We start from the raw sequence: 17,698 nt of genomic DNA on the forward strand, positions 1-17,698 counted from the left end.
TTACAGTAGCATATATACTTAAAGATGTTAGAATGATATATAAGCCAAAGTTGACCTAATGTTCATTCTTATGTCCTAAAGAGCCTTATCCGTATACAATAAAACTGAAAACAATGATATAATAGTCAGTTTAGTTAGCTAATTTCTTTTTGTTGTCCGTAGAAATTGGTGTCCGTAGAAATTGGTGTCTTAACTTTATCATTCTACAGGTTTCCAGTCACATACAAGTTTTGGCCCGAAGAAAATCAAGGGAAATGCAATCTCAATTCAAGGTGGGGTAACTTTTATAGGAAATTTAACTCATGCTATAAAGCAGTAGTTCGTAAGCAGCATAACAATTCGCTTCTTGTAGTTACATAGTTCACCATATTTGCGTTGGGTAAAATCATAAAAGAAATTCAATAAAGCCGTAAGGTGTAAATACAACTCTGTTTGCTTCTTGAATAAGGAGGGCTTACTACTATAACTCGTATATGGGGACTAAATGTAGAATGTCAAAGAAGACTCGTCGCAGCATTCTTATACATAAATAGCAAAATGGTATTCGCTGAAACACACGCTAAGGGTAAAAATTAATAGGCCATTACTATTATTTACGCACACTTTTGTTTCTATTAGAAGTCTAACTTAATAATATTTAAACATAAATGGCTCGTTTGTCTGCTAGGTGTAGCGACCACGCTTATTTTCTTCCAATAAAATGTAAATATGTTTTTAACTTCAAGCGCATTTTAACAACTGTTGTTTTGTCGCTATATCCTGTCTTTTCGTTGGTAATATTTTTAAATCTACGCTACTGTAATAAAAAAACGACAGTCCTCGTAACACGAGTGTTCTGGTTCATACACCTCGTGCCAGCTTACGACTTCCTTAGTGAATAATTTTTTTAGATTTTTTATTTTTTTTTATGTATTATTATTATAACATTTATTACTACTATAATAAGCGTAGCTTCTAAACCACCATACACTATATATACGTGTGGTATATAAATGCCACTTAGCCTGTATTGTACTATGTATTGATACCGACCAATTTTGAAGGACCAGGCGACTAAAGACAAAGTGTTACAAAGTATGGCATCTATGTCTTCCGCACAGATCGTGTCGGCAGGGGCGCTACAGAGCAATAATATGGAACTTGCACCCAGGCCGCCTTACACTAAGGTATGACATTGTGAACTATCGAGCATGGATATAAACTACATAGTCGTTTGGTCCGCTAAAGCCTGAATATAGTAGGTGGGGGAAGTTGGAACACCTTTTCATTCTGTTTTCTCGTCCTACTTAATAGTAAACAAAGAACATTTAAAAAATTATAAAACGGTATCCTCACGACTCTTATAGACCGTTGTTAATTCTTTAAAACACGACCAGGATATTTGGATATTCTGTGCTAAAGTTGTCCCATCTTCCCCCACACCATTATACCATTGCGTGCTGCCTTCTAGAATCAAGTGTTACCAACTACGTAACCGACAAAAATCATATACAACGAGTTCATTTACTGTTAGATATAGTAGGATGGGGAATACGAGACACCTTAGCATAAAGTATCCAAATATCCTGATCGTGTTTTTTCATCTTCCACCACCCCACTATATATACTTCGCCTTAAACGTGTTCATCGGCATTTGCAAAGAAGCTGTAAAATGAAAATAATAAAAAAAAACGTTTCTAAAACTTATACTAAAGTCTGTCTTAAATGTATTTACTATGGTTTTTTTTATAAATTTTTCTTGAGATAAAATATGCTATGGTACTGTTCACCAAAACGTCACGAAGCTGTTTTATATTTTCAGCCGTTCTGGCGAGGACTTGTTGGTCAACCTGACGCAGAGTAAGTCTATATGTTTTTACTTATATAGTAGGATGGGGAAAAATTTGACACCTTTAGCACATACTATATTCAAATATTCTGATCTTGTTTTAAACAATTAACAACGGTCTATAGGGGTGTATGAAACAGAACACCCGTGTTATAACGACTGTCGTTTTCCGGCCACGCGAGGATAAAGCAACTTAAAAATTGCAGTTTTTATGATATAGAAAGGTATATTCAAGATTTATTTATTATGTTGGAATAAGACAGTTTAGGTTATGTTCAAAGTATATTTTATATAAATATACCGTGTTTCTTTCAGTATCAAGCCCTTCAGCAACCCCCCATACGCCCTTCAAGCACCTGGTTCTGCCCTTGTAGGAAGCAGTCTTCCAACTTCGAACGTTAGTATACCGGCATCGAGGCCTGGACAAACCATAAGTTCAGGTTAGTACCTCATTACAAATCTGCTACTTTTAGTTAAACGTATACTTTAGTGTGTTTTTAACGAATGTCGTTTTGCTGCTAATTTTCCTTTCGTTACTTTGACCCTCGCTGTCGTAAACGATTAAGTTATAGTACTGTGGGAAAGATGGGACACCTTCAGCACATAATACCCAAATATCCTAATCGTGTTTTAAATGTTTAACAACGGTCTATGGGAGCCGTGAGAATACAGTTTTATAATTCTTTGAATGTTCTTTGTTTACTACCAAATTGGACGAGAAAAGAAGGCTTGTTTAATCTGTAGAAATGGTCTGTAGAAGTCGTGAGGATACGGTTTTATAATTCTTTGAATGCTCTTTGTTTACTACCAATGTGAACCAAAAAATAAAAAAAAGGTTTCCTATCTTCTTCCATACTATATTATTATACCCAATATCACACATTATAAAATCATATTTATATATTGTTTCTGCCAAGCATATTTCTACTTGTGTTTTGGCTCTTCCGGCAAAACTTTTGACTAACCAACGGTTCGACGTCCCACATTCATATTACTCAAGCTTTCATAATCATATTACACAGGTTTTATAAACCAAGCTGGCAGCATTGGCCCAGCTTGGGAGGATCGTCAGATAGCGAGTAAGAAACTTCGCCTGGTCGACTTTTCCGCTTTCCTGGAACAGCAGGGGGACTTAGAGAATGTAAGTAATTTAAATATATAAGAACCTGCGACGCTTTAAGCATATAATATCCAAATATCCTGATAATGTTTAAACAATTAACAACGGTTTTTGGAAGTCGTGAGTATGCGGTTTTATAATTCATTTATTGTTCTTTGTTTACTACCAAATGGGACGATAAAATAGAACGAAAGTATATCCCGAGATAACATGGTAGAATTTCAATATTTTGTTATATCTCACGGAATAGCATTAGCATGGTTAAACTGTCACGTATATACTGTGTGCTTATTGCTGATACAGTAAGCTTTGTGAGTGAAATTGAAATGTATAAGCGAGGTATTATAGTAGGTTGTGGTAAAATGTACCATGTTTTTTGTTGTAAATCCTAATCTTATTTAGGATTACTGTAATTAATGTTTGTATTTCGGAATAACTTTCTATATAAACTACATAAGCAAGTTATTATAGTATAGTTTGTGATAAGATGTACCATTTTTAAAAATCCCTATAAAGAAAAATACCGTTTGTATTTCGGGCTTTTATGTACATAGTTCATCGTAAAGTTTAGCACCTTAACAGTTTACTACGAACATTCCAGTACTCAAAGCATCTGTTTGTCCACATCGATCAGTCCAACCCATCCTACAACGACCCGTTGCTCGAGTCTGTTGATATTCGACAGATTTACGACAAGTTTCCGGAACCGAAAGGGGGTTTACGTGAATTGTATGAAAAGGGACCGAAAGAAGCGTTTTTCCTTGTCAAGTTTTGGGTAAGTTTCGCCGCTGCTACCATTGGGCGTATATGTCTTTAGGCGAGACAGTTAACGGCAATTGCTCCAACCCATTGGTCACTAGTGGGTTGTCTAGATTGTCTGCCATATAGAAAAACAACCACACAAAGTTACATACGAGGTAACTAGTAAGCGGACACGAGGTGTATAAAATAGAACATATAACGAATGTTGTTGCTCACCACGCGAGGGTAAATAAGTTATATTTATTAAGATGGAATAACATACAAAGCAAAAGACGTGAAACAAAACGACAGTCTGTATAACACGCCTAGGTACAAACACAAGTACAAAACTTGTATTAAAAAGACCGCTTTTTTTCAGGCCGATTTGAATGTGAACATAGCTGACGACAATGGTGCATTCTATGCTGTCACCAACCAGTTTGAAAGCACTGAAAACATGACAATAACTTGTTCAACCAAAGTCTGTTCATTCGGCAAGCAAGTTGTCGAAAAAGTTGAGGTAATGGAATTTTAACCAAAGCAATAATTTCACGTTGCTGGGTGTAAATCAATTCACGTTTTATTTTAAGACTTTTTTCATTGGTGATAACTTGTAAGGTGACAGGAGGTGTATGAAACCGAACACCCGTGTCATAACTACTGTTCTAAGGCCAATCACCCGTGTTATAACGGCTGTTGTTAATAAAGTACTACGATTTCACGTTGCAAGTCGTTGTAAAACAATTGTTACTTTTTATATGATTGCTTGCCATTATATACCATTTACAGTGTGGGGCTTAAGTTGTTCAATATCCTTAACCATACAAAAGCTGCCATTTTTAGTACAGTTTGTAATGCGTCATAGCGGAATGTGTTACCTAATTAATCCCTTTTTAGTTTTAAGGCTGGTTAGCTCAACGTTTTTCCAATTACCTAGTTATTTTAACACCTTCCTATTTTATATGGGTGAGATCCGAGGAGTGAACCCCGGATTTAGGTCACACTTGGGATATTACCCCAACTCCCAGGCCGCTTATGTATTCCTTCATGCGACCACTTAACTCCAAATACCTTAAGCCAATTCTTCTTTTCCTAGAGACTAAAATTTTTTTGTCTTTTTTCAATAGACGGAGTTTGCTCGTTTCGAAAACGATCGTTTTACGTATCGCATCAACCGATCCCCTATGTGCGAATATATGATCAACTTCATTTTGAAGCTCAAACATTTGCCCGAAAAGTACATGATGAACAGTGTGCTTGAAAACTTCACAATTTTGCAGGTACAACACGCAGACATGGTGTTACATACCGTAGGGTGGAGCGATGGGACTTTATCACATGATATTCAAATATCCTGATCATGTTTTAAACAATTAACGGTTTATAAGAGTCGTGAGAATACGGTTTTGAAATTTTTTGAAAGTTTTTTGTTAACTACCAAATGGGACGAGAAAATAGAATAAAAAAGTGTTTCATCTTCCCCCACCCTACTATATCGAATGTAACATAAATTCAATTAAAAGATATTTTTTCTTCCAGGTTATTAGCAACCGAGACACGCAAGAGACTTTACTCTGTCTAGCTTTTGTTTTCGAAGTGTCCACGTCAGAGCATGGGGCACAACATCACATATACCACCTTGTGAAAGACTGAGCTGAATATCGCCACCCAGCAGTTCAACTCCAGGTCACAATCGACCGCTGTGCGGCGCCCGTGCACCACGCGGATCACTTGACCTATCCTTTTCTTAACAGCCAATAATAAAATCCGAGAATTCGGTATCCCGTCCCGGGAGTTATATGTTTTTGCAAGAGGCGTGCCTTTTTCATTCATCAGGGTCCTGTCCCCTTGGTTTTTAAACGGTGACGTCACAGCGCCTCACCCCTATATATGCAATCATATTGTGTCGTGAAAGAGGTGCCTGTTACGGTATAAATGTAACCGCGTCAATCCGCTTTCTTGCTTTTCGGTTCACGGCGCTATAAGCACGATTTTTTTCACCGAGGCTGTCTTGGTACACATTCTCGTACAGTTTTCAGTTTAAAAGACACTCCCAGCGCAAAGGGGCCATTGCCACAATGGAGCTTTTTCTATAAGACGAAATAGAACAACTGAAAACTTCTTCGATTTTCTCGAATTTTCGAAGAGCCTCGCTGTGGTTTCAGTAAGTCCACTTGCATTTTTATTAATACCAAGAACACTATCGTTGTTTCACTTTTTCTGCGTTTTTGTTCCAGATCTTATTCGTTATTTTGCGCTGTTTTCTTTTCACTTTGGCGACCCGTTTAGATGATTTTAAGTGTAATGCTATATGTTTATATTTTAATTTTAAATTTTGTAATTGTGTTGCATTTTTACGGTCGCCATTTGCTTTTACCTTTTCGGTACTAACACGCTTTTACCGTTGCGGCCACTAAAGTTTCAAATGTGTGACGTCACACTGGTGACGTCATCCCTTTATTTCCATTTCTCTTCGTGTACGGTACGCGCGTGTTTGCGCAAATACACCCAAACTCACAATGCAGATTTTCAATTAAACACTTATTTAAAACACCTTTAATGAGATTCCTTTAAATTATAGGATTCGAACCAAACAGTTTAACGTTGTATATATAGTAGGGTGGGGAAAATGGGACGCCTATTCATTCCACTTTCTCGTCCCATTTGGTACTGAACAAAGAACATTCGAAGAATTTAAAACCGTATTCTCACGATAGACCGTTGCAATCGTTTGAAACGCGAACAGGATATTTAGATGTTATGTGTTAAATTTGTTCTATCTTTCCCTACAGTAGTATATATCGTCGGATAGTTTAATTAAAATACCGCAACGGACGATTTAAGTGCAGAGCGCCTTTACGCGTACGCGTGTTTAATAATTACTTGCGCCCTTTTAAGTCCAAGTAAAGTACGACCGTTACATGTGCATCTTAAGCAGCGGTTTTGTGGCTAGTCACTTCAGCTTTACTTGCTATAGTAGCAGCAAGTCTGAGTTTGACATGTGGCAAAAATGAATCTAACTTGGAATAGAAAGGTTAGAATAGCCATACCTCTTTATATGTTTATGGATTACAAGTTTTGTAATGGTCAAACAAAACGTATTTATACGCCTACTAATGCTATATCGACACAGGTGAGACCATCTTGTAATTTATAACTAGATTTGATGATTTAGATCTCGCTTTATTTTAAATTCCAATTTTAAAATTTACAAAATGCTGTTTACTTAGAAATTTTATACTAGGTAGCAAGATCTGGAGAATGCGAAATTTACGGCTGTATAATTTTTGAAATAAAACACATTCAGAACAATATTGTGAAAATGATTTTCATACATGCATTTTCCACGCATTCTGTGCATATGACGCACAGCATCACGCTTGTGTCGCAACAATTGTAATTTTACCACAGCATCAGCTGACGTCTGGAAATATGTCTCGTGTTATGTTATTGCAAAACATAGTGTAGTGTAGGTGTATGTGTCTGTATTATAAAGCCACGCATTTTGGTAAACGGCATTGTTAGTGCTACTGTCGTCATAATCATGAAGTTTAGACATCCTGGAATGTTAATGTTCCTTCTGTGCCTAAAATTTGCAAATGGTAAATTGAGCTAGAACAGTATTTTGTATTGTTTATAATCTATATAGCGTTTTGAGACTAATACATTTATAGCAACGATAAATGTAACCTGCTGGCAATATATTTTCTAAAGAGTGAGGTGGGGGAAATGGGACACCTTTTAACTCTATTATCTCGTCCCATTTAGTAGTAAACAAAGAATAGTTAAAGAATTATAAAACTATATCCTCACGACTCCTATAGACCGCTGTTGATTTAATAAAACACATCAAAATATTTGGATATTATGTGCTAAAACTGTCCCATTCTACCCCACAATACTACATATATAAGAATATAGAAACAAACTTAAGCGTATGCTTACTTTTACGTTGTGTTTTCGTTGCAAATACTAACTAAACCTATGTATTATTACAGCTATTACACCCGATGTATATTGGTCAATGAACAAACTAGTTCATAATACTACAGTTCAATTACCACCTGATATAGGAAATCCTAATGTATTTACTGGTGTCGCGTCCCAAAATGATTCAGGTAATTGTTTTTATTTTTTTAGAACTGAACTCATTAGACTAGGTATTTTAAAATACTATATATTATTGTGGGGTAAGATGGGATACCGTTACCACCTAACTCCCATATTTTCTGATCGTCTTTTTGACAATTAACATTACTCTTAAGTTTAGTAGGGGTGCAGTTATAAGATTAAGTCGAATTTCTTAATTTACTTCCAAATGTGACGATAAAAGTAAATGAATACATTAGCCATCTTACCCTACTGTACTATAAGTTAATTTATTTAATAAAGCATGTAATATTACTGTAAAAACGTGTTGCTACTTTTTAAACGATTTTTCTGCTAACTTAAAATATTTATTAGGCTTTCGGAACGTTCAGTAACAAATTTTAACGCTATTTTAGAATCGTAAGAATACAGTTTTATAAATTCTATATAAATGAATGTAACTTACTTGATCCTCGCGTGGCCGGAAACCGACAGTCGTTATCACACGGATGTTCATTCACCTCGTGCCAGTTTACGAGTTAGGAGTTATACCATCTATGTGTTTTGGAACGGCGTCCTGGCAGCTTTTAAAATTCATCTCTTCATTTATTTCATGCAAAATACCATTATTTCTAATATGTATTGTTTCACAGTATTGGTGGATGGGATCATAGATAAAGCAATCATTATACGCCGAGGTTTTGAATTCCCAGAAGTAAGAAACAGTCCTAATGCGGATTGCTTTAAAGACCCATTGGAGTGCACAGGTATACGAATGACAGAACTTTAATGTATTTATATAGAATGGTGGGGAAAGATGGGACACTCTTTCATTCTATTTACTCGTCCCATTTGGTATAGTAAACAAAGAACATCATTCGAAGAATTGTAAAACTGTATTCCCACGACTTCCAAAGCCCGTTGGTCATTGTTCAAAAAACACGTTCAGGATGAACTGTATGTGCTAAAGGTGATGTCCCATCTTACCCCACAGTACTAGATCTAATTGTTTATTAAAATTCAATAGTTTTGGAATAAGATGGCACATGTTTTCATTTTATTTTATCGTTCCATTTGGTAGTAAAACAGAATTATATAATTATATTCTCATGACTCTAAAAGAGCGTTGTTATTTGTTAAACACGATCATGAAATATATTAGTACAAAATGTGTCCTAGCTTAATCAATCGTGTGTTGGGCTGGAGCAGACGAGACACCTTTGGCACATAATATCCAAATATTCCGATCATGTTTTAATAAATTAACAACGATTTGTGGTAGTCATAAAGATACGGTTTTATAATTCTTTTGATTTTTTTTTTGTTTTTCACCAAATGGGTCAAGAAAATAGAATAAAATGTGTCCCACCTCCCCCCGTTCTCTAATATATACTGTTTTATGTATAACATATTGATTGTTTTGTTTACAGGTGGTTTAAGTTTTGCTGTGTGGGCGAATTTTCTGTCAGTTCCATCATACGGTGACTCGTGTATCTTGTCCACTTCCTGGTTATGTAATCACATGGTTCCAGGTGTTGTAATATCTGTTTCATCAAACGCAATAAATGCTGCAATTCGACCGTCAATAGGTAATGTACTCACAGAGTTAGATTTATGGTAATTCGTGAATAGGCACGAGGTGTGTGAAACATAACACCCGTGTTGTAACAAATTACAGATACACAGTACAAAAAATGAAAAAAATATCCGCTAAAATAAGTTACATTCTTTATACGTGGTAACTCTTAAGCACGAGGTGTGTGAAACAGAACACCCGTGTTATAACGACTGTCGTTGTCCCGCTCTTTGAGTAAAAATAAGTTCGATTTTTTCGTTCTATACTATAGTATGGTGGGGAAAGATGGGACACTTTTAGCACATAATATCCAGATATCCTGATGATCGTATTTTAAACATTTAACAACGGTATATAAGAGACATGGAGATACGGTTTTATAATTCTTTAAATGTTCTTTGTTCGCTAACAAATGGGATGAGGAAATATATTATGTAAAAGGTGTCCCATCTTCCTCCACCCTACTATATTATACTAGTTGTTGCACAGTTTTGATTGGATCGGACTGTTTGTTTTTAGCAGCGGAGATACAAACACTTTTTTCTTGTCGCTTACTGATAAATATGTTGCAATATCTTGCGGTGATACATAGCCATATAGTAGGGTGGGGGAAGATGCGATGCCTTTAGCACATCTTATTCAAATGAAAGTCGCCAAGATATGGTTTTATAATTCTTTGATTATTCTTTGTTCACTACCAAATAGGACAAAAATATATTTAAAAAAGTCTACCAAGAGTAGACACCTTTAGCACATAATATCCAAATATTCAGATCGTGTTTTAAACAATTAACAACGCTTAATGGGAGTCGTGACGATATGGTTTTATAATTCTTTGTATGTACGAAATGGGACGAGAAAATAAAATAAAAAGTCTCCATTCTTTCCTTACCCTATACTGTTAGTAATTTAAAATCAACGCTATAGTTTAAAGTTCGATCATGATACTATAGCTAAAGCACACGGATTAAGAATTTTTGAACCCTTACTAAATACTAATACTTTTAGGGGTGGAATATTTGGCCAACATTTCGTTTGCGAACGTTGGATTCGGAACTTGGAGCCATATTGCCGTCACGTGGAACAAGAAAGATGGAATGGAAGTAATATAGACTTAACCAGTTTGTTTGGATGTACCTTAGGGGTTGATTGTTTTAATGTATATACTGCTTTGGGTAATTGCCTATGCTAGTATATAGAAGAATCTTTTGGGCCAACCCCACCCCTTAAAGTCCTTGGGGGACAACGGGACATGCAAATTCTTTTTGTTTGTGTACCTATTTATTTATACAGCACTGTGGGGTAAGATTGATATACCGTTAGTTCATAGTATCCAGTATTCCAAAACACGTTTCCAACAGTCTGTAAATATACTTTTTTAATACGAAATAGAATAATGTGAAAGAATGAGAACATGGACCTTTTTACTCCAAACAATATCCAAAATTAAATTTTCCAAAAACTGGTCTTACAACTTTAAATTTTAACACCTCCGTTAAGGCTATTGGGAAAACTAAATTAGTCTTATGGCTCGTTTGTTTTTGCATGGCGGTTAGTTCTTTATAGTTATTATTTTATGAATTTATTTTCTGCCTACAACTCATTTCTTAACACGTTTTTTTTTCAGTTGTTTATAAACGGGTCAACTGCTGAAACTAGCAGTAGCATTGTAAATAAGAAGAACAACACAGCATTGTTCGCAAAGTTAAGGTTCGGATACTTTGTTTCATATGCGAAACTGAAAATGGACGAAGTGAAAATTTGGTATCGAAAATTATCCCTGACCGAGGTAGTACAGTCTATGTATCACGTTAATTGGACAGCAACGACGACTGAGCCAGGTAAAAATTACCTACAATGCTATAACATATAGTAGGGTGGGGAAAGACGGGACAATTTTATAGCACTATATCCTGATCGTGTTGTCAACAATTAACAACGGTTTATGGGAGTCGTGAGGATACGGTTTAATAATTGTTTAAATGTTCTTTGTTTACTACCAAATGGGAACAGAGAAAATAGAATGAAAAGGTGTCCCATCTTCCCCCACTCTAATATATGACATGTTCATACCACACATTTTTTATGATTTAAAATTATTTTCCTTTGAGGGCCAAATAACCCTTAAGTTAAACAGTTAACTGCCGAATTATTTTTTCAGAATTTTTAATTTTTGATCAGGTCTAACCTAATTTCTTTTTTAAATCATGCTATTTATGATGTCATCAAAATTCTAATGACGTCATAATGATTTTTTGAAATTACATATTTAAATTATTATATAGTAGGGTGGGGGAAGATGGGACACCTTTGTTAATTGTTAGAAACACAAACAGGATATTTGGATATTATGTGCTAAAGGTATCCCATCTTTCACACCATCCTACTATATAGTTCTGGTATATATAATTTTTATAAACAATACAGATATCATAACTACCGTATCATCTTCAATTGCTCCTGCATCCTTGATGTATTCTACCACCCCAACATCAGGTACAACAATTACCCACAAAGTAACTTACATGGTAACTCGTAAGCTGGCATGAGGTGTATAAAACAGAACACGTGTTTTATATCGACCGTCGTTTGCTAGGCACGCGAGGATAAATAAGTTACATATGTGATAACTCATGTGCTAGCACGAGATGTATGAAACAGAACACACCCGTGTTATAACGACTGTCGTTTTTCGGCCACATGAGGATAAAACAAGTTTCATTCATTCATTCATTCATTAAGATGTAATTGAATTAAATTCAGTTAACGTGGCGGACAACAACAGTGATATCACCACGGATGTTCTGTTTTAAAACAGCGTGCTCGCTTACGAGTTAATACCACGTATATAAACATGTTTACATAGGGAATTTCAAAGTTATAATGCAGATATAAATTAACCATGCATTAAACAAAAGTCTTCCACCATAAATTTTACACTAGAAATTATAATGTATATACATGTTAGTTTGACACCTTAATATAACTCGTATTGTTTAACTACAGAAACAACTTCATACCAATCGCGAACCAACTCAACAGAACTTACTACGACTGCAATAAAACGTAAGTTAAGTTTTTTTTATAACAGTTGACATAAATAGATATAGGTATACCATGTAAATTAGTGGTTCTTAAACCGTTTTGTGTGCTTTACCATTTTAACAAAGATGCTTATCAGATTTACCCCAATAGGTAATATGGCGATCATTTATTAAAAAGCAAAAAAAACTAATTACATTGATGCGACGGATGCGCTAACTTTTGGGCGACGAGTTTTTCAAAGTCTGGTTTATTACTACAATTAGCCAATTTTCTGACTCATCAATGGATGAGGAGTTTGATTGGTATCTCATTTACACCAGTTTAAGAAATGCTGATGTAAATAGTACGAAATTAATACATCTTATATTCGCTCTAAGCTACGGGATCGAACAGTTACCGTTACGCGATTCTTGCCGGCTGTATTGTCGCAATATTGGTGGTTCTATTTATTCTGCTTCTGCTCTGGCGCCGCAACCAAGCAAAGAAAAGAGGTTTTCTTGCTGTACCGAACGAAAGGACGACTACAAGCGTTATGTCCGACCATAGTTTTTCGTTGTAAACGAGTAAACAATTTTGCATGAAAATTAATGTAACTTAATTATCCTCGCGTGAACGGCAATGTTTTACTTTGGAGGTAATCATTTTTTTTTCTGTTTCTCAACTTTCGAATTCGTAAACTCTCGTTGTTTTGATGGGGGCGGGGCGCTTTATAACCGCAACAACCAAATTGATTTCTTAAATAGAGACTATAGGTATAGTATATAAGCCCCATATGACTTTCCAAATTCCTTGGGTGTATTTTGCAGTTGGACTATACCAATATACATTTTGAAAAAGTGACTATATGATTTTAAATCTGTTCCCGAGAATACCTTCTTAAATGCTCCGCCATGTTTGGTCCCTAAAACCACATTTATAACATCTGAAATTATCCGTTTCTGTTCATATGTTTTTAATAAATAGATAACTTTTTTCTTTGAGTTTTTTTCAGTTTGACCCGGTTTTTTTTGTGCACGGCAATGTAGTTTTTTATTTTAATTTGTGATTATTTCGGCGGTATAATAGGATGAATAAAAATGTTAAATAAAAGCAAATTAAAAGGCCCGGGTATGCATAAAGCAAAGCTTATCAATCGAATAATACAGTAGGGAGGGGGAAGACGGGACACCTTTTACCTCTATTTTCTCGCCCCGTTTAGTAGTAAACAAAGAACATTCAAGAAATTATAAAACTATATGCCCAAGACTCCCATTGACCGTTAGTAATTGTTTAAAACAGGATCAGGATATTTAGATATTATGTGCTAAAGGTGTCCCATCTTCCCCCACCCCGCTATATTACATAATATGCTGTATGATGCATAGCGAATGATTTGCATAAAACTAAGTACAGTCAATAGGCATTTACACCATTTCATTTTAAAAAATGACAAATATTATATTTGTTTTATTCGAATTTTGTGCTATATGTCTATACTATAGTAGGATGGGGGAAGACGAGACACCTTTTCTTTCTATTTTTTCGTCCTATTTGGTAGTAAACAAAGAACATTCAAAGAATTATATACCGTGTCCTCGCGACTACTTTATACCGCTGTTAGTTTTTCAAAACCGATCAGAATATTTTGATATTATGTGCCAAATGCGTCCCATCTTTCCCCACCCTACTGTATAATGTTTCGTTATATTTATACATATGCAGCGAAGCTATTATAATATCAATCAGCAATATTTGCAGCAGCAGGTCTTACGAATACGTTTTGTACAGATATGCAAATGTTAGTAATAATTATTAAATACAAAGTATATAACCGTTGCTATTACAACTACTATAAAGTAAGACCACCATCCGGTTTTCTTCTCTTCGTGCATAGGAAGACATTTTAAGGGATGCAACATTCGTTCTGTTTGCGTCATAATGGCCTCTCTAGCGCCACTCCATTTGCCCGGTCCAACTAAGCGGTATTGGTATCCAGTGCAGTACTCAAAAAACATCTGAAATTCGCGATGTAGAAATAAGTGCATGGAAAATAGTATTTTTTATTGACCAAGTAGGGTGGGGGTATGAGACACATTTAGCACATAATATCAAAATGTCCTGATCGTGATTGAAACAAATGACAACGGTCTATATAGGAATCGTGAGGATACGGTTTAATTACTCTTGAATGTTCTTTGTTTACTACTAAATGGGGCAAAAAAGTTGAATGAAAAGGTGTCCCATCTTTTCCCACTCTACTATAATTAACGCTAAAATCCAACAAAGTTTTGCGCGTTTACTATAAATGAGAACGCTTTCACATTACCCATACAAACGCATAAAAGACTTAACCCATTACAAAACGGTTGTTTAGAAAATTACTGAGTTTTTCGTCAGAGAACTCGTTAAGTTGATTTATTTACCTTCTTTGCCAGCGGTAGATCTGTAAGAGCAATTCTCCATAAATTTGGTTTACACCCAATTTCCTTGGCAAGAAAATCCATATACGGTATATGGTCCACCTAAATTAGAACAAACATCACATTTGTATTAATCTCTTTCAAAATAATTAACCGACACCTTATATTAAACATCCGCAAAATTTAAGATTGGGAGAGCTTATACCTCAATGGTGTGCCGCTGACTTTCGTAGTAATGACTCTTCATTTGTTTGTGTTTTTCTTCGACTTGGTTTCGCATTTCTCTTTCTGACGGCAGCTTCGATAAACCTTAAAATTAATAACTGTTGTTTAAACGCGTGTGGTATTTCCAGCTAAGATTAATTATGAGGTTTTGCTTTGGCCACACACGAAGCGTTGTTGATTTGATCCAATCCGGTAGTTTCTTATGGATTGTCTAAATTATCAACCATACATTATAACAAATTAAATCAAAAAACATAATTATCCACAAAATGCATAGGTGGTAACTCCTAAGCGAAAAAAAAAAACGATTACTGCGTTGTAGGTTACTTGTATACAACTTCTTCAGTATAATCTATATAGCCTATAATTTTTGATCCAGCCTATAGCGGTAACATAAAAACAGAAAATAAATAAATAAAAATTTACATTTATGGTAACTCGTAAGCTAGCACGAGGTTTATGAAACAAAACACCCGTGTCATAACCAAAGTTAGTTGGACATAACGACTGTCATTTGTCGGCCACGCCTGGATAGAGCAGTTTACATTCATTTACTCATAGCAAGTTTTTGTGTATGACATACCTTTAAAAACTCTGGTCGCCCATCTTGACTGCATTTCAGCCAACGGGTTGACAGTTGCAAGAGCTTGTACGTGTCCAATCATACAAAGTGTGTTATGTTTCACTGATAGCGGCCACATCATTTGGTAAACGTCCGTTGATGTCTTATTTCGAAACTATTTGAATATTTCGTATATTATTTATACCAGAATCAAGTACAAAACAGGTAATCGACAAAAATTGAAACCAACAAATTTGGTTTTGTAAGATATATATTTTTCGCCCAAAATGGCGCCATCAGTCTATTTTTAAATAGAAAGATTTTAGTTTCGTTTTAACACGATAACTTAAAGATATACGCAGTGTGTGGTTACGTATACAGTTTATTAAACTGTGTAGTTAGTATCTACTTTTTTAGTATATGTAAATATTATGCATATAGCATTTTTTATGAGAGTTATAATAGTTTGCTAATTAAGGTTCAAATCCTAGTTTCTCGTTGTTTTAAACAACCTATACAAAATAGCTTACGTTAATTAGAGAGTCTTTCAAAAACGGGAAACTGAAAACATATCCCGTTGCGAACACCACAGCGTCTGCCTTCACTTCGGAGCCGTCAACGAAAACCACGGAATCTTCTTTAAACCGCTGAACGTTTGGTTTCATGGTGACTGATCCGTTTAAAATACGATCCGGTAGAGCTGAGGTTATCAGAGGATGCTGCAAAAAAAAAACAAGTAGCAATGAACTTATTTGCCACGGTATGTGTATTGCTTCGTTTAGTTATAAATATCCATTGCATTTTTTTTATTTTGTTTGATTTAGCGCAAATATTCTAAAAATACGATAGCACATAACGTGATATTGTTAAACAAACATAAGAAGTTAACTTAATGTATGTAAGAAAATGTAACTGCCTTAACCCACGTGCCTAGACAGTCGTTATAACACGGTTGTATACACCTCGTGTCAGCTTACGATTAACCATGTATGTTACTTTGTGAGTTCTTGTTTTTTATGTATGGCCGACAATCTAGCTAGACAACTCATTAGTGACCACTGGGTTGAAGCAATTGACATTAAGTGTCTTGCCTAAGGACACATACGTCCACAATGCTGGTAGCAGCGACGAGCCTTTGTTTTATACATCTCGTGTCAGCTTACGAGTTACCACGTATGATACTTAGGTTGTATGTAATTTGTGTACTTGGTTTAAAGGGCCATTTTTTGGTTTGATTCCCCAGTTTGCATGATCAAGTACACCGTTAAGTGAAGCCTCTAGTTCAGCTCTTGTGTAAGATTCCGGTAGAATAGACATTCTTAAAAGGTTGTATCTGAAACGAAATTGTGTTCACTAAGGGCGTTCATTGAAATTATAGTATTATTGTATACGCAGATGTGTTTCATTAAGCTTCCAAATTTGCACATTATTGAGTGTATAATGATAATTGCATTTAAATTACTAGCAAGAATGAAAATACCGTATAGGTTAAAACGAAGGATGAAAGCTTATAAACTTTTTGCTTCGCAATGTTTGTTTACACTGTGTAAACTAACTGATAAGCTAAAGAATGTATATAGTACAGTGGGGAAAATGAGACATCTTTTTATTCTATTTCTCGTTCCATTTGGTAGTAAACAAAGAACAAAGAATTGTAAAAACGTATCCTCGCGACTTCCGTATAGACCGTTGTTAATTGTTAGAAACACGATCAGGATATTGGATTTTATGTGCTTTATGTTTGGATTTAGGTTCCCCCTCCCAACATACAATAAGTATAAGCCTTTGGGGAATTATGTAGTTATCATTTACCTTGTCATGAACTTGTAATCTAGAGGGTAACCCTTCCCACCGACGCGCCCGAAAATCCACGACCCTTTCCTTGTGCTAAGACACACCTATAGAGAAGTTCAAATAAAGTCATCAATTTTTGAACAAAAACCTGCATTTTGCATGCAAAGCGGGTAGTAGATTATATAAATTCACATGTCTTAAAAAGTGCATTTTTCACGAGTTATTTCAAGTTCACAAAACATATAGTAGGGTGGGGGAAGATGGGACAACTTCAGCATATAATATCCAAATATCCTGATCGTTTTTTTTAACAATTAAC

The 17,698-nt window shown here is 35.3% G+C and overlaps 3 protein-coding genes across 10 annotated transcripts in view; 2 read left to right on the top strand and 1 right to left on the bottom strand.

Annotated features, from left to right (window-relative positions):
* Positions 1-6,213, top strand: part of scalloped/tef1 (Ci-scalloped/tef1) — a 15,622-nt gene extending 9,409 nt beyond the window's left edge. For 4 of the 6 annotated variants that reach the window (XM_026837428.1, NM_001078342.1, NM_001093740.1 and 1 more), the window contains 9 exon segments: positions 210-272; positions 1,044-1,166; positions 1,802-1,839; positions 2,144-2,268; positions 2,851-2,969; positions 3,550-3,723; positions 4,069-4,209; positions 4,817-4,969; positions 5,229-6,213. In XM_026837428.1, coding sequence (XP_026693229.1) covers positions 210-272; positions 1,044-1,166; positions 1,802-1,839; positions 2,144-2,268; positions 2,851-2,969; positions 3,550-3,723; positions 4,069-4,209; positions 4,817-4,969; positions 5,229-5,342 — 1,050 coding nt within the window. In that variant the 3' untranslated portion in view covers positions 5,343-6,213. 6 annotated transcript variants of the gene reach the window in all.
* Positions 6,214-7,086: 873 nt separating this feature from the next.
* LOC100175492 (adhesion G-protein coupled receptor D1-like) lies at positions 7,087-13,479 on the top strand. 2 transcript variants are annotated; one of them, XM_002131127.4, is made up of 9 exons: positions 7,138-7,291; positions 7,688-7,807; positions 8,432-8,545; positions 9,209-9,367; positions 10,363-10,457; positions 10,982-11,195; positions 11,782-11,850; positions 12,361-12,420; positions 12,777-13,479. In XM_002131127.4, exons 1-9 carry the CDS (start codon positions 7,234-7,236, stop codon positions 12,956-12,958), a joined length of 1,071 nt encoding a protein of 356 aa, XP_002131163.1. In that variant the 5' UTR covers positions 7,138-7,233; the 3' UTR covers positions 12,959-13,479. The 2 variants fall into 2 exon arrangements, with proteins under 2 accessions (XP_026693551.1, XP_002131163.1); XM_026837750.1 differs by lacking the exon at positions 11,782-11,850 and having other exon boundaries at positions 7,087-7,291.
* Positions 13,480-13,605: 126 nt separating this feature from the next.
* LOC100177820 (dimethylaniline monooxygenase [N-oxide-forming] 5-like) overlaps positions 13,606-17,698 on the bottom strand; it is a 10,849-nt gene continuing 6,756 nt past the window's right edge. Inside the window, exons 6-12 of one of the 2 annotated variants that reach the window (XM_026837749.1) lie at positions 17,398-17,483; positions 16,792-16,918; positions 16,116-16,304; positions 15,607-15,760; positions 15,004-15,107; positions 14,802-14,900; positions 13,606-14,393 (exon numbers count right to left, since the gene is read on the bottom strand). In XM_026837749.1, coding sequence (XP_026693550.1) covers positions 14,178-14,393; positions 14,802-14,900; positions 15,004-15,107; positions 15,607-15,760; positions 16,116-16,304; positions 16,792-16,918; positions 17,398-17,483 — 975 coding nt within the window. In that variant the 3' untranslated portion in view covers positions 13,606-14,177. The remainder of the gene's footprint in view (positions 14,394-14,801; positions 14,901-15,003; positions 15,108-15,606; positions 15,761-16,115; positions 16,305-16,791; positions 16,919-17,397; positions 17,484-17,698) is intronic. The other variant, XM_018814884.2, reaches the window with a different exon arrangement.

The sequence above is a fragment of the Ciona intestinalis genome, chromosome 14 (assembly GCF_000224145.3).
Source record: "Ciona intestinalis chromosome 14, KH, whole genome shotgun sequence".
NCBI lineage: Eukaryota > Metazoa > Chordata > Ascidiacea > Phlebobranchia > Cionidae > Ciona > Ciona intestinalis.